The sequence below is a fragment of the Anser anser genome, assembly GCF_964211835.1.
Source record: "Anser anser genome assembly, chromosome: 21".
Taxonomy (NCBI): domain Eukaryota; kingdom Metazoa; phylum Chordata; class Aves; order Anseriformes; family Anatidae; genus Anser; species Anser anser.
The window spans coordinates 10,039,401-10,056,202 of record NC_139742.1 but is presented as its reverse complement, the minus strand read 5'-3'; the positions used below and the strand labels follow the sequence as shown (position 1 = coordinate 10,056,202).

Here is a 16,802-nt window from a genome sequence, read left to right as displayed (position 1 = left end):
GGAACAGAAGTTGCCTTTTTATTTCTGTTCATACAGCAGCTACTGTGACAGTGCTTTTTAATGTTCCAAGGATCTATTTCTAAAACAACAAAACAATTCCCATTCACTAATGGGAGTAGCAGTATATACAATATAATCTGAAGTCAAAGAGAATTTCAGTAAAAATAAGAGACAGAGGGGATTTATTTTGTTTATTCAGAAAACAATTCAATATGAAAACAATTGAACTGTCAGTACTTAAAAACTGAAACAAAGTGCCTTTCAATTTTTAAAAATTGTATTAAGTGTCCTGCTTTTCATTTGAAAGACTCCCTGAAGGAAGGGGAATTAAATAAATCTACTTGCATTCAATTATTTAGTAATGAACAATTTCTGAGTGCCATTATGTTTAAAATAAATATTATGCAACTGTTAAATACAAATTTATCATTAGCCTTAATGCAAAATAGGTAAAAGCACAGTACTATACATTGTTAAAAATTAACACATTCGAGAAACACATTTCCATCTTCAAATCTTGATTTTTTCCAATTTTATAAATACAAAATAAAATAGGATTGGTTTCTTCTGATTTGCCAGTTAATGTACATCCTCAGGTGTTTAGACAGCGTTGGAATTCAAAGGGCTCATGTGAATTCCGTGATAAGGAATGTAATCAAATGCACATATTTATTATTCAGAAATTGAAGTTACTGATAGAAAAGCATCCCATTTAAAGTGCATTACATCAGTATGTGTCTCATTTACATGAAGTTATAGACATTAGTTATAGACATATATATTAGTTATAGACATTATAGAACTGAATGTTTGGCTGTAGATCCTGCCATATGCCACATCTCTCAAGTCATCTCTGGGCTAATTTAAAACCATTCCACAGGGTGTAAAAAAAATGGTCATTTTTTTCTCAGTCACCTTTGTTATGCTGCTTCACCCATCAGGCAAAGCTGTAAAGATGATCCAATTGGAAGAGTTTATTCCAAAAGACAGAGGTCCATAGCAATTTGGTTTCTGGGAGATTTAATTCCATCTGTACCCGTATGTTCTAAAAACATTGATTTTCCAAACAGTATTCTCAAAATATAATTCTTCCATCATCATTCACTATCAGAACATAACAAAATAAAATAATTTACATGTAAATTGGTTTTGAACTCTGTTTGTATAATCAGACTCCTATACAATTTTCAATTTTAAACACATACGATGCTCTTAAAATGCATAGGTGAATAAAGTGTCATCTTGATTAAAAAAACAGACATGAATAAGATTTCCACCACTTAGATTCCACATAACAGTCTAAGAAGAACATTGATCTTAATGAGCATTCCCAGAGCTCAGAACTCAAGAAGAATATTTTATGTAATATTTTTCTACGTGCTTACATCTCCACTTGCATCCTTTCATTGTAAATACGAATGTATAACTTAGGCCACACTGGTATTGGGTAAAGTTCAGAATTAAAATTCTTAATCACGCATTCTTGCCTTAAAAATCAGGGATTAAAATTCCACTATTAGGGAAAACTTCACAGGCTTTTCTCAGATAAATCTTATTAAGAACTCTGATTGTATCAAGGATCAAGCTATCAAATATATTTTCAGTCATTCTCATCTTCACAGTTAATTCATCGTCATCATAGTAAGTCCACTGAGATTCTTCTCTGCGGAGCTCCTGAATCTAAAATATAACATGGATATGAATGTTTACTTGAAGAACAAGAGCATGGTCAGTTCTAAAAGGCAATAAGAAGCTGTGCCTAACCCGACAATTTATATATGCAAAATCCACTCAAACCACTCATAAGAAAGGAAAATACTAGGTTATTATTGCAAGTGTAACAAAAAGGAAGGCAATAACTCGAATTTCTGGTTATTTTTTAAGTAAACATGGTTCTCATAAAAGCATGAAAATTTCTAGTTTAAACCTGAAGTACACAAATCTCTGTCTGGGTGTCTGCTTACCAGAATGAGGTCCACTCTGTCTTTCTCACAGTTTCCATACTTGGTCATATTAAGAAGTTTTCTTTTCATTTCTAAGTCATTCTTTTCCAGGTTCATTATTTTAACAACTTCACCCTGAACAAATGTCTACAAAATAAGAGAGGCTGAAAAGAATTGTTCTCATTGGAAACCTATCACTGTGAAGTTTGCAAATGAGTGAAAGGGGCTAATGTCAAGATCCAAAGGGGCTAATGTCAAGATCCAGCTTCCAATCTAGAAACACCCTAGTGTTTGGGGAACAGATCTAGATGTAGCTAAGTAGTACTGACCAACCAATACATTTATAACATGAGATTAGAGGTTACACCTAAGATCATAACCACAGAGATTTAGAAGTCCAATTCCCATTCCTCTATTGAGCTCCATGCACTTGGAATATTTAGACTGATTAGCTCAGTGTATTCAGGAATTTCAGATCAATGCTGTTTTCTTCTCTAATCACCTCAGTTATAATGCCAGCACCCTCCCAACATCTTTGCCCTTGTCATTGCAATGTCTGCTCTCTTCACTGACTCTTGTTATTGTGCACTTTGCATTCCAGAACTTACCTTGACCTCATTGACATCTGCTCTTCTGCAGTGAGATCTGGAACAGCGAGATCCCAAATTTTCTTTTAACCATGGAATTCTATTTGGATTTGCAGTTACTTGATATTCTGTACATAGCACCTCACGAGTCAAATCAAATATAATCTGTAACAACAAAAACAGTACCAAACTGAGTACCGACTGATACCCCTCCAAAAGTTTTCTTACTGTTTGATGAAAAATAAAAGGCTCCTGACAATATTTGGTCTTATGAAAGAAGAGCTCTAGCAAAAGGCTTGCATCATAGCAAGGATATCTGTCCTAGTAAAATTATTTTGCAGTTGATTAAAAGAAGCAATATATTTTGCAATAACTCTTTCAGTGTTCCTTTGCTATATTTAGTATTAGCAGCTAGAATAAAAGTAGTAGCTAATATGATTCAGGCTACAGAATGCTAGAAAAAAATATATTAACTGTTTTAAAAATACCTGATTATACATCCTCTTGCTTTCTGTTTCCAAACCATTCCCTGGGAAGTCATTACATTCAAAATGCTTTGGCACACTAATTCTCTTGAAATTTGAATATATGTTTTCTGGAGTCCATAATTCTTCTACAGCAGATGCAGACAATTTTTTAACATATGAACTGTAATGTGGAACCACAAGAGGAACCTCCACAGTTTTCTTCCAAGGAGCTGAGTGCCAGCGATCCAATTTGTACAAGTACTGCTTTTGTGTTTGTCTTTCTAGGGTATGTTCATCAGAATTAGGCTGATCAAAATCTTCAGAGCTTCCAAAAACACCCGCATCAAGGATTTTTATAAGGAACTTCAGTAGGGAGAAAAAGAAAAAACAGATGACATACCCCGTATTTTTCCACAATTTTTGAGGTATTGAAATTAGCAAATTATTTAAGGTTGCACTTAAAACTAAGGAATCAGATTCTTTTACTCATGGGCTCAAAACAAGTGGGCAACAGAAATGCTTGCCTGTGTAGACCCAATTTCAGATTGAACACTCAGACAAAAAACTTTGACTCTACTTACAGGCAAAGTGGTTGGAGAAGACTCTGAAGATGAATGAAATATCTTGTCTGCTTTTGCTCCATGTTTCCTTTTAATCTTCTTATATTCTTTAACTGCATCATCTACAAATTTAGTCACAATTCTTTCTGCTACTGTGTGACAACCGTGAATGCTAAGCATGTTGAAGTCACACAATGAAACATCAGAAACCTTTGCTGATTGCTCAGATAAGCTAGCAACTGGATTTTCTTTGACGAGAAACTGTTTCAGATTGTCTTCTTCTGTTAGGCCTTTGCCATAAATCATCACGTCTTTTTCAAAGGCACTTTTATGTTTGTGTTGATCTGTTTCAGAAAATGCAATTAATGTGTCAAACAGAAGTTTTTTATTGAGTTCACCTGTGATATCATCAGCAAGTATATTTCTTTTCTGATCCTCTAACAAGCAACAAATATTTTTGCCTGTGTTTACCCCATCTCTGCTGCTGGTCTTATTTTTCTTTACAAGCACATCTGCAAGCATCCCTTGTTTTATTTGGGTAACTTCTGTTTTTTCTTCATCTGATTCCAAGCACATTAAATTATTTTGACAAAGGAATTCATTACACTTACACTGGTCAGAATGCGTGAACTTCTGACCTTTTCCAGACAGCAAGGCAACGTGTAACCTAGACTGGTTTTCTGGCATTTCTGATCCTCCTGCACTTTTTGTGTCTTTAGTGTTCTGCTCTGTTACCCCTGTGCCCTGTTCATCAGCTTCAGGGTATTTGCAGTCTCTTTTGAAGGATTCATCATCATAGGAGGAGTCTGAGTCTTCATCCCCAGTGTTATTGGGACCACTGTTGTTATCCTCCAAGAGGTGTGAAATCTCATTAGGTCTGACAAAGATACCACAGTGCTGAGCACACTCAAAATATTTCACCCCTTTGTAAGTTCCAGCATGATCACCTTCAGCTTTGTCAAGTGCAACACCAGCCCAGTGGCCACAATCAAAACAAGTCCGTCCTTTGAACATGAGGGTTCCAGGCTGGGTCTGCTTTACTAACACTCTGTCCCCAATTTCAAATGATGATAATGGGTCATCGCCATCCTCTTCAGCTTTGGGTAGCGTTAAGTATGTTTCACATTGTTTCAGTGTGGAATCAGGATTTTTACTGGCCTGACCAGAAGAAGTGGGATTGGACACAGGCAGACACTCCAAATACTGTAAAGGTGTCTCATGTTCTCCTCCTCGGTATTCTGATAGTTCTTGTGCGAAGGAGGACTTATCTTCTTTAACTAAAGATTGTTCTGAGACATTAACATCTTGCACTGAAAAAACATCAGTTGGCTCTCGACTGAGCAGGGGAAATTCTTCAGGCCCAACGTTATCAAGTAATGGGGATAATGCATCCGTTCTCAGTGATGTGTCTTCATCCATACACTGTCTAGTCTCTGAGACCGTCATTTGTTCTGGTGGAGATGGGAAATCATCCATACTAAAGCTAGAATCATCATTTTTCATTGCATTTACACCTAAAGGGGGAGGAGGAAGATCTTCACTTGGAAATGACAAATCCTTTTTATTAGAGGATGGCAAGTCAGCACTTCCATAGGACAGCACTTCATCAACAGGAGACAGTATTTCTGACAAGGTATCCTCATCAGCTGGAGGGAGGCCCTCATCACTAATAAAAATTGTATCATCTTCACCTTTGGAAGAGCAGTTTTCAGCTTGAAACAGTTGCTTTTTTGAGGAGGTGGAAGAAAATCCCTTCCCCAATTCCTTTGGGTCTTGCCTTTCAGTTTTTGAGTGATTTTGATTTCCTGGGGCCACCCTTTGCAAAGACTCAAACGAGTAGGTTTCTGTATGTACTTCCTCAGAAATTCCTTGCACAGACGTGGGCAGAGATACAATCTTATCGAGTTCTCTGGATGCAAGTCTCTCATTCAAAAGCTGTGCATGATTATTTTGTGCTGCTGCATTTCTGGAAGACAGACATGCTACTAATTTACCATCTGTAATACCTTTCTCAGGGGGAAGAGAGACTGTGCTACTAAATTGGTCAGTAGCCAAATCTAGATGTTTCAAAGAATCCATCAGCAGAAGCTGCTTTCGCTCTCTGCTGTGATCCATTAATAAACTGTTAATTCCACCATCCTTTTTCACTCTGCTGGTTGTAGAAGTAGGCTTCTGCTGTTCAGAGATCTTAAATAGGCAAATACCATCACTGCCTAAAGAGCTGACAGCTGCATCTTTTGAGCTTTCTGAGGCTTCCAAATTTGGCTTATCCATTCCCTTGGCTGGTTTTTCGAACTGGAAGGGATCCAGTGGCTTTGTTTTGAAGGTATTTGCCTTGTCTGTTGGAAGGAAAGAAAGCAAATGATCAGGGCACCCCTGATCTGAGGCCTCTCCAGGGCATTTCTGGGAGTTCTGAGAGAGTGATGAAATCTTAGTGCTGTTGTCCTCTTTGGGTGCTTCATGTTCATTACGTTTGTCACTATGTAATGTTTCCTTTCCAATACTTGCTGCTATTGGCATCTCTTTTGAAGTGTTAGGAAATGCATCATTGTTATCATAGATAAACTCTTCTGGGATACTGACATCTGTGTCCTTTCCATTTTTCACCTCTAATTCAGAGTCTGAAGTAGAGCTTTCTGAGATGTCAATCCAAACTGCAGACACTTTCTGAAATTCTGAAAGAGAAGAGTCTGATTTGGCACTTTCACATCTTGGAGAGAAGTCGTTTGACTTGGACGATGACTCAGCAGAAGCTAATCCTTTGCAAAACACTTTTAAAGTTAGTTCTTCATCAGAAGCTTCATGAGAATTATGGTTCAAAGGCTTCAAACATGGATTGTCATCCACACGATGGATCTCACAAGGGAAAGACACTTCAATTTCTTTAACTGGAACAGCTAAAAAAATTCAGAAAAATATTTTATAGAAGTACTGATAGGTAACTTCTGATTCAAATCTGGTAATTCTCAGCAGTAAATTGCATTCAAAAGTCAGCAGCATTAAATTCACAGTCAACTTGAAGATTATTTTTAATATCAAATTGTACAAAACTGAGACATCAAATAAAGATGAAGAAATCAGTAACTTGGTAAACAAGCTAATACAATAGTGTCCAAGGTAGTTGATCAGAAAGGTTTGAATGCAGGGTGTACATTAAGATCTTTACTATTTTAGCCCAAAGAGGAACTTCACTACCTGGAACAACCAGCAGACTATTATCCTCTGTGAACAACTCCAGGAAGAATTATTACTCAGATTATATGTTAAGTAAATGCAGAAGCCACATTGGGAAAAGGCACTTCTTACCTTCTGAAGACAGAATTTCAGAAGGTGCTTTTTCATCCATATGCACAACTTCTGCTTTTCTCTCAGAGTCTGTGCTAACCCTGGAAGTACCACATTGTAATTAGATTAAAACTGAAGTTATAAAGTGAAGGCACTCAGTGGCATTCAAGAATGTTGGTGTAGAACATCAAATTTCTTTGGGTGTATTTGCTACCTACAGACAGCATAATACAAAATGCCTTTTTTTTTTTTAAGCTGTTACTCCTGATGCTTTCTGTCTAGCCCAGCCTTCTGAAGACAATACTTTTTTTTTCTAAGTTGATTTCAACATACCTTCAACTGACTCCAAAAAATTAAACATCCTAAGAAAAACTGGCAGCCAATATTTGATGAATGTGGCATGTATTAATTCATTATTTTGTGAGAGCTTTTTTTTTAAATGTTATACAAGAAAAGAATCCCAGGTTAAGGTCATTATGGCCTGCCTCCCCCCTTTCCACAACAGAACCAACTATGGGCATTAAACCCAAACAAGGCAATGTTTGACACATCGATAAGAAGCAGAATGTATAACAGGTGGTCTTGACCTTGACAGATATAGTACCTCTGCTGCTCCTGTAGTGAGTTTTCCTTCCTTAACTGCGCTTTCACTACTGTAGCTTCATTTGAAATCACTGCTGATCTTCTTTCCTTATCTTCAGTGTCAAAAGAAGGATCTTTCTTCTGTGTCTGAGTCTGAAGAGACTATGATCAAGAATCACTAAATTACACAAGGAAACTAAAGAATGCCAATGAATTGCTACTGAAATTCCCTCAGATTTAAGGACAATATGTTAGCTCAGTACAACAAAACCTCAATACAGCTTCAGCTTCTCAATGTGCAAGCTGAGTTCTGAGTGTAATATCTCCATGACAGCCAACACCGAGGATTTCTTCTGATGAAAATTTAGGTGAAAAAAGAAACCGTTAAGATAAAACTCTAAGCTTGCCACATACCTGAAACGGACAGGAGTCCTGCTCTTCTCTTGGAGTTCTGTGACTTCTCTGCTCCCCATGTACTTTCTCCACTGTCAGAGAATCACTCCCTTGATCTTCCACTAAGGATGGTGCATCACCACCTGAAACACAGGTTACTCAGCACAGAAGGCAAATACAAGGTTCTCCATCACCTCAGTCATGCTAAGTGCCACGACTAAAAGAATCTAAGGCTTCCTACTAGAGTTCATGTCACCTATGCACTCACGCTATAGGTTATGAAAGAGCATGAGACTCCTGCCAAATATAAAGTCAAAACGCTAATAGTGAAATTGTAATCCATTGAAATCCATGGGAAGCTCTCTTTACCTGAGGGACAAGATTTATATCAGACAGTTTGTTGTCCACATGCTAAGAGCGAGGCTTGAGAATCCAGTAAGTGTGCAGCCTCTGCAAAACTTCTGTCATTAAGAATTAGTAACAATGGTCTTGATTACAGACCTATAGTCTCACTCACTATGGTATCTAGGAGTAGATGCAGAAAGGTAGCTAATTAGAAAAACAAAAATATGAAATATTACCACAAAATGCAAGTATTTAATGATACAGAGATTATGCATACCCAGAACTCTATAAATTATATAACCGGCTCATATATAACAGCCAGTTTTATTTTTATATGTTGTACTGAGAGCAAGAAATATGAACTGAAAATAAAATCTGGAAACAAAAATAACTGCAGCATGCGCTGTTGAAGTCTATATTCAACTGATCTATGTTCTTTTAAAGTGAACACCCTTAAATTATTTAAAAATGCCTCAAAAGAAAGTAAATTGTTAATGACACAATCAGAGTAAGTTATGATTTTGTTCTGAGGAAGCAGTGTAATCATATCTCATAATAAACCTTAGAGAGATCTCCACCATCTTACCTAGCAGTGATTTATACTTTAGGTATAGTGAGCAAGACACTCCGGTAATAAATGAGAAGATTGTCTCTCTTTCTGTCTGGATTAAAGTTTGATTGAAGTGGTTGAAACAGATTGGACATAATAGCATTAAATATGATTTACCTGTTTCTTGAGGAATATTTGCTGACTGAACCTGGCATAAGTTACACAAAGTAGAAAGCATCCCCAAGCTTTTTGCTGTAAACTTGCTGTAACAGGGATTAATATCTTCATTATCTTTAGGTTCTATCTTTGGGTTTGAAATAAATGCCTTTTCCTTCAGCACAGATTCCTAGAGCATAAATATGCAAGAGACAGAATTAACGTCTTAAGGGAAAGGGACTTTGCTGTTAGCAGACTGGCACAGAGATCAGAGATTAAATCCACTTTTGCACTAGTCTTCATCTAAACATCAGCGTATACAGACTCGAAATATAAGTGTGTATATACTCTCTTTAGGGTAGTGTCACTGATGTAGGAAATAGGAAAGGAACTAGCCTCTGCAACTACTATGGATAGCTGATAGTTTATTGCTTCGAGAGCAGGAGGTTTAGTTTCTCCTGGTGCAGCACAGCACTTCGCAGCAGGAGATGGCTTGAGCGTGTCATCACCAGTTAACAACATGAGAAAAGGGAAGAGGCAGGAAAGCGATAATAAGTCAGCCCATGTCAAAAATTAGTGTTTAGCTGAAGTGCCCACAGTCAACACACAAGGTTATTTCTACTTGCCCAATGAGTCTTGTGCTGGTCCTGTCTTAAGGCAGATATAACCTGGGACACCATTACTTTAAACAGAAATGGAATTCCAGAGGTGATTTTTCTTACCAGAAGCGTGCACTTTCTGCCATCTGTTGTAATGGATGTGGCTATAGCTTCATCCGTTCCAGCTGAGTTTGCATGTTCCAGATGTAATAAAATGTGATCCTGAACATTAAGTTCTGAAAAGTTACAGCATGAAGTTACAATATTTGAAGATTTGCATTTTTTTCCCCATGAGTAAATTGACTATTGTCTTTTGTTTAACTAATTCAAACTATAAATATTTTAGATAAGCACTTTTGACTAACTTATTTTTGCCCTACACATTCCTTGTCACTCCAACAGAAGCTGAAAGGAGCAATAACCTTATTCATCTAATCATCATCTTTCTTATCTTCTACTTACATAGCAGCAACTGTAATGCCCACTTCCAGAAATTTCTACACACGCTCTTTTCATCTGTGCACAGGTAGTAAGTACCTCAACGAGACAATTTACACCTTTGTTACACCTTCTTGCTAATCCTGAATAGATCCTGGTACCAAAACCCACACTGGAGGTGACCAAGGAGCAGATTAGCATCACAAGTTCTCTCTCATAGGCTAGTCAGCTTGACAGTCCTCTACTGAGAGATCATCTGAACTGCTCCAGAAAACAGCTGAGATTTCTACTTTTGCTCTAAGTCATTCAATTTGGCTAAACATTCACAGCTGGCTAGAAAAATCTTCTCAGAAGTCTTCTATATCAGGTACCTGTGTTTTTGCAGTCTTTAATCATAAAGACCAAGCCTGTGGTTTGACTGGTGGCATCACACACTTTCCTGGTCACTGTTCCAGACACATCAGGACCTTGCACAACAAGGGAGCGCTCCAAACTTGGGGACTCCTCTGCCCATTTCTGATGTTGTACCGGTGTTTTCTTGTTCTCAGTAGAAAAGCTGTAAACAGTTAGACGAGGAATTAATGATTGGGAGTTGTCGTCATGTTCTCTTATTAATCATGATAAATCTATGCAAAGTCAATAAAGGTATGAATTAAATGTTTCTGGTAGCCCTTGACAGTACCTGTAGAGTGCTTGCACGTGCATAAGTTTATAAAACAGCAAATTATTTCTCTGTTCTCCTCCATCTCACAATACGCTATTTTATAAAGTCAGGTTTCTTATCTTCATAGACAAGAATAGGAAGAGACCAAAAAAAAAGTCATCAGCACTGAAAAAGCAAAAATAGTCATACTCTGAACCTGAATGATGCCAGCTTGTCTATTTATAATAACAATTAGAAGTTCTGTATTCCTTGTTTGTAGTATTTAATACCTATTAATGAAACTCCAAACCAGCAGCTTTTCCTGCATGTTGGCAATTTATTTATTGTTTCGGTTCACTTTTATTTTACAAGCACCTCCCAACCCCTTCCCTTCCCTTACAGCCCTGCTTATTAACTGCCTTCCTGATCAGTATGAAATATTAACATACCCGCACTGGTGGATAGATAGCATAATTATCACTCTACACAGGGAACAGATCTATACGTAATAATGCAGCAGCCAGAGTTTGGGTGCATTGAGCTCCACCAGGCCCTGTCTGTCCTAGACATACTCTAATATTCAGTGTTCTCCTATGAGTAGGCTTGTCAATAATAAGAAGTGAAAGCACAGCCAAGAAACCTTTTAAAGATTCTTGTGACTTATAATCAATAACACCATGAATTATAGATCAGTTCCATGCAGGGATTTATTTGAAAGCCTTTCCCTGTGGGGAACTTAAGTAAATGCACAGCCCTGACTCACCAGTCTGCAAAGGGTCTGGGTAATACTGAATGAAAGGGGTTTTTAATTCATGTAGATATATATTTGGCTTCAATTGTATCTCTTTCTGTAAACTGTACGTTTGTTCATCTGAGCTTGTTTTGGACAACTGCTGTTTTGAGCAGCATGAATACTGCTGGGTCCTCATCTGCACCGCTCAGCGCCTCCTGCTCAAGGTGAAGCAAATAGGGATGTTGGGGATACAGCATCTGGGGAACGGGAGGCCAATGATTTCTCATAACAGTCTCACCAAACTCCTGAATTACATCTGACTGCGGGTATTTTATGTGACACCTCTAAGTGTCAATTTAAACATAAAAGTAAGCCCCATGTAGTACAAGAGCCTCCTGTGATTAAATCCCAAGTGAAACACAAACCTGCCCCTAAGGGGTTAAGTGATACCTAGGCTTAGAGCCAGCAGATGACAAAGGAGTGAATTTCACCAATTAAATCAATACATTTCTACTCATTTCATATGGGTATTTTGAAGTTTAATTAACATATAGTTGCAAAGTGCTTCAGGTTTGTACTTAAAAGCCATCATGAAAGTGTGAGTTACCATTAAATGTTGTATGTCATCATTAAAAAATATCCAGGTTATTAATGCTATGTGAACTAACTGGCCTAGGTCTGATGTCAAAGCTACATTTGTTCCTAATATTACAGTGGTAGGTCCCAGTCCCACAGACTTTACACTTAACTGACACTGCTTAACAGTTCATACTATAGATAATCTTAGTGAAGTGTTGTACCTGTGTGCACAAAAATGCAGTTTAAAAATGAAAGTGTAAAGCCTGCAAAGCTTTCTCAAAGCACAGAGGATTGCAACACTGAATGCAAGAGTACGGAGACATTCTAATGAAAGCACAATGGCCTGGAGAACAAATATTGCTCCACCTTTTACACACAGAATTAAAGTTTATTACCTAGTGCAGCCCTTTCCATTCCTTCTCATGTGTAGTCAGTTTATGATGGCAGATCAACATGGCTTTTTTTGTGCATGAAACAGGCTTCTTGAACTTGTTATGATAAATCCAAATCACAGTATTACGTGGTTACATGTGATATATATACACACACACACTCTCCAAAATTCAGGCTCAGTTTTTTTTTGTTGTTGTTCTATTGAAGGAGCTGGTGTTTGTGATATAAGACGGAACTGAGATTATAATGCAGCTACCTTTGTAACGACCAGGAAGGAGTATAGGAGGGGTGGGCATGAACATCAGATGGAGTCCCTAATAAACAGTACAGCTGGGCTAAATAATGACTCAAATACCTTTCACGTAAAATCCAAAATTTCAATTAAAACACTTTTCCCCCACGCACAGAAGAGCGCCTCATCTTCTTAAAGGGTAGAAAAATCTGAAAAAAATACACTGGTTCTTACTGATATACTGAAATGGTAAATGTATTTTACCTGAAGAGTGTAGCAAGTGGTATGTAGAGGTTCTCCAGCTAGGGATCCAGATTTTAATTTACTTGGTGCTGTTCACATACCTTGCAATAAGCTGGTACCTGCCCCAAGGAGCTTACTGTTTTAGGCATGAGATGGTAGATTAGACAGATAGAGGATGCCGATCAATGAGATAGTATCGGTCAGAATGTTAAGCAGTGATCTTGATGCATCAATTGCTTGACCACAGAGGTTTTCAAAACTTATCATTATAAAAGTCCCTCTTGGGACCATTTAAAGCTCACACAGTTATCTAGGCTATAACTGCTTCTGTCTTTTCTACTGGATTGATTTTTGTCTTCAGTTATCACTGTGGAAAGGGTTGTACTTACCTATCGTACTTCTTGCTTTCTTTGTTCTTTAGCTGGACACAATTCTTTTTATCCCCAGTCATATCAGGCCTTTCTGAGCACGCTGTAGATTCTGCCAAGGAGTCGAACGTAGAGCTAGAAATCTGTCTTGTCTTTGGCTTATTTGCTTCTTCAGTTGCTGGGCTCCTTGTAAGCTAAAAGGAAAAGGATAGTGCATAAGTTTTCACCTGGGTTCCTTAGTTGCAGTGTCAGTTCTTCTGACTTCAGTTATTATCCATTCAAAAAAAAAACACAAACAACAACACAAAACAAAACACAAAATAACACAAAACACACAAGAATTCTTGTAACAGTCTCATTAGGACAGCAAAAGTAATCAAAGGGCTATGACTGAGTTTAGTGGTAACAACCTTAGGTGAGAATTGAATGTTCTGAAAGCGTTGAAGTACCACTGCAGATCCAGATAAGATCCTCTTATGTAAGAAACTATCTTAGATTCCATTGAAATAATGAAAAACATGTAATCCTTAAGAGACTAAGCCCTTCCTTGGACTGTAACACACAGAAGTTCAAGCCTAACTCTACATGCAACTGTACAACTAAAAGCTATCACTCGTAAAGTGACTTAACCTTTTTCTTCCCAGTCAAATTATGCAGCTCTTCCTGGAGCTGTGCTGTTGAATGCTGCATCATTAAGATTTCTCTTTGCTGCTTTAATAAAAGCTTCCTTTCTTGATGGGCTGCCCTGTAGAGATTTTGCAGGTGCTGTATTTCTACCTAAACAAAGCAGAAAAAGGAAGGAGTATAAGAGCAAAGATAGTAGAAAAGAGATATACTTAAAAAAACACGTCTAGTATTTATTAACATAAGGCAATACTACTCTTAAAGCATCCAAATAATTCAACATGCAGGCTATTTTTTGTTTGTTTCTAAAAGGATTTTTTGGGGGGGGGCTTTTATTTTTCATTAATGCTGACAGATGGGTATCTCTGAGAGGTGAGACCTTTGGAAATGAAGTACCTTCAGGTCACTCAGAAGTATAGGATGCTTGTGGTACCGTTTGCACAGGAATTCCTTGAAGCAAAAGAGAGGCTTGTACTACACAAGGAGTAGAATAGAAGTCTTGTGTTTACTGTGTAATTATGAGCCCAGCATTCCTTATGGTCAGGAAAGCAGACTAAAATTAACTTGTGGATTAAATTCATACATTTCAACATGAGAAGCATAAATCTACAGAAATCAGTGGAATCCTACGTACATCAGGTGCTATTTCTTATGGCACAAACAGAAAGATACACAATAACATTGGAGTAGCACAAAAAAAAGTTCTCTCCCCTGTGAGACTTACTGAGTGTGCAGGAAACAGAGCAATAACACTAGTGACCTTTTCTCTTAAGAGAAAATAAAAAATTTTGCTCCAGCAGCTCCAGCCACCTCCCAGCGTTGCATCTTTCTACCACACACAAGAGGAAGCCTGGCTCCTCTTGCTGTAGCGTTACCTGCTCCTGTTCCAGCTCTGTTAAAATTTTGTGCTGCTTCTCAGCCACAGCAGAGGCTCCCTTACTATCCTGCAGGCTTTCCAGGCAGCTGAAAACCAGAGAAAGACAGGTGTCACCATCAGATAATTTATTGCCATGAACATAAAAGTCTTGAAAAAAAAACAAGATCAGGGACAGGAGCAAAGCTTCTCTCAAAACAGCCCTCAAGCAGCAGTAGCCATGGGAGGCTCTGCAGCAGTTCTGCTGGGCTTTGGGGACACCCAGGGCCACCCAGTCTGGAACTCTCCTGAGGTGTCTGGGCCTCTGGGGGAGGCCCAGCGCAGGGCACTGACTGGTGAGGGTCCCCAGCAGGGCCTCAGCCCACCCGGTGGGCTCTGCCCTCAGCCCCAGCGGGGTGCACCCATTGCTGAGGGACACCTCACACTGGCAGGGCTCACACCACGCCTGAGGGAGGGTGTAGCAGCCGTTTCTGCCATGCTCTGAAGGGAGTAAGAGCATGCAAGCTCCTCTCCTTAAGAGATATGGATTTTGTACTTGCTCCTTTCCCGCAAAACAAGTCAGTGTCCAGCCGTTCCCCTGCGGACCCGTCCCCTCACAGAGACCCATCCCCTCAGGGCAGGCTTGTGGTGACCTGCCCCCAGCCTCACCGCTTCTGGTGGCCCAGCCAGGCCAGCTCAGCCCTGGCTTTTGCCCGGAGAGCTTTTCTGCGGAGCTTGAGGAGGGCAGCCTGGTGTCGAGCTCGCAGCTCCTCTCCCCTCAGACACTGCTCTGCCATGGCCAGGCTGAAGCGGCAGAACATGCTGGAACTCCCATAGTGCCGGCCGACTTCGCTCCACTGGGGACAGAGCAGAGTACCACAGTTACTGGAGAACTGCTGTGCGAGTGGCAAAACAAACAAAAAACCGAGAACTAGGAACGTCCCGCAGGCCAGCAGTAGAGCTGGGGTACCTGGCTGTCCAAGCTGGCCTGGTCACTGCTCTCTGCGGAGCTGTCCGCTGCACCAGGCTCCCCGTGGGGAGCATTTCCCAGAGGTGACGACAGATTCAAGGCTTGGTGGACGTGCAGCAGCTCCCCATCCTCTGCCAGCAGGGATCCTAAGGAGAGGAAGATTTGAGAGGAAGATTTAAAGACTGTAAGTAAAATATTTCTCTAACAAAAGGGGAAAAAAATGGAGCGATGTATTTTGTTTCTAAACATGAGTGTTTGGGCATAAAAAAAGGAAAGTTAGAGCTATATGCTTCTAATACGCTCCCCGCAAGAAGCTGTTCACACAGTACATGAGTTAGCATCCCTTTGTGAATCCAAGGAGTCTCTGCAGAGACTCAGCAGCCAGGCTTATTCTTGTGCTGCCTTCAAAATTTTCAATGTCAGTTTGGAAGTTAACAAAATTTGTAATTAAGTGTTCTAGCCCCTGGATGCTATGCGATGTCTTAAGCAATGCTAGAAAGTGTTTCTTTACTCAGAACCACCAAATCCCTTAAATCTGAGTTCACCTTCTTGAAGGGTTGAGCAATATGAATCCCTTCCTCCTGGAGATTTTCTTTGTTCCACTATTTTGGGATCCACTGGACTGTGATCTCTTTCCATATTCAATTCAGATAGTTTCAGTGAGTGCATCTCTTCATTACTGAAGGTAGGAAAGAAAGGTAATTTTTTCTTATTGCAGTCAGAGATTCAATTTCAATCCTTAGCTTTCATAGAAAAGTCTTCTGAAGGCTGAATATTTTATAAACTAGCATGGTACTTATTTTTATGCAATACTGGAAGCTTTACCCGTGCAAATTTCCTTTCTGGTAATTGTATCAGTAAGAGTCTAAGAGCAACTATCAAGTCTTTAATCTATACCACTTCAAATAAACACAAGAATATGCACATACAATATTTTCACTCATGCCAAGGTATGCGATGGTAAAGCAAAGTGAGGAAAAGGATATTCTTTCTCCATACATTTCTCAAAGGCGGTTCTACCTTAAGAAAAAAAAATACACGAATTCCCCTTAACCCTGGAAAGATGTTTCTCCTATGGTTTGTGCATCAATCGGAGTAGAAAGACTATATCACAAAGATGGATACTTCACAGCAGAAGTTTGAATGATCAAAGGGATTAGACCCTAGTCTTGAAGACATCGGGACTGCCATGTAAGCTGCTAAACAACTTGAAACAAATATCTGTTTTAGGAACAATGCACAGCTCTAGAGCCCCAAGT

General features: G+C 39.0%; 1 protein-coding gene across 1 annotated transcript in view; it reads right to left on the bottom strand.

The window, feature by feature from the left end:
* Positions 1 to 1,019: 1,019 nt before the first annotated feature.
* CCDC187 (coiled-coil domain containing 187) overlaps positions 1,020 to 16,802 on the bottom strand; it is a 41,665-nt gene continuing 25,882 nt past the window's right edge. Inside the window, exons 17-33 of the mRNA XM_083808081.1 lie at positions 16,089 to 16,222; positions 15,544 to 15,689; positions 15,243 to 15,430; positions 14,596 to 14,683; positions 13,727 to 13,873; positions 13,118 to 13,290; positions 10,277 to 10,461; positions 9,591 to 9,703; positions 8,890 to 9,058; positions 7,839 to 7,960; positions 7,447 to 7,586; positions 6,864 to 6,943; positions 3,579 to 6,454; positions 3,019 to 3,360; positions 2,552 to 2,695; positions 1,965 to 2,090; positions 1,020 to 1,680 (exon numbers count right to left, since the gene is read on the bottom strand). Coding sequence (XP_083664207.1) covers positions 1,489 to 1,680; positions 1,965 to 2,090; positions 2,552 to 2,695; positions 3,019 to 3,360; positions 3,579 to 6,454; positions 6,864 to 6,943; positions 7,447 to 7,586; positions 7,839 to 7,960; positions 8,890 to 9,058; positions 9,591 to 9,703; positions 10,277 to 10,461; positions 13,118 to 13,290; positions 13,727 to 13,873; positions 14,596 to 14,683; positions 15,243 to 15,430; positions 15,544 to 15,689; positions 16,089 to 16,222 — 5,365 coding nt within the window. The 3' untranslated portion in view covers positions 1,020 to 1,488. The remainder of the gene's footprint in view (positions 1,681 to 1,964; positions 2,091 to 2,551; positions 2,696 to 3,018; positions 3,361 to 3,578; positions 6,455 to 6,863; positions 6,944 to 7,446; positions 7,587 to 7,838; positions 7,961 to 8,889; positions 9,059 to 9,590; positions 9,704 to 10,276; positions 10,462 to 13,117; positions 13,291 to 13,726; positions 13,874 to 14,595; positions 14,684 to 15,242; positions 15,431 to 15,543; positions 15,690 to 16,088; positions 16,223 to 16,802) is intronic.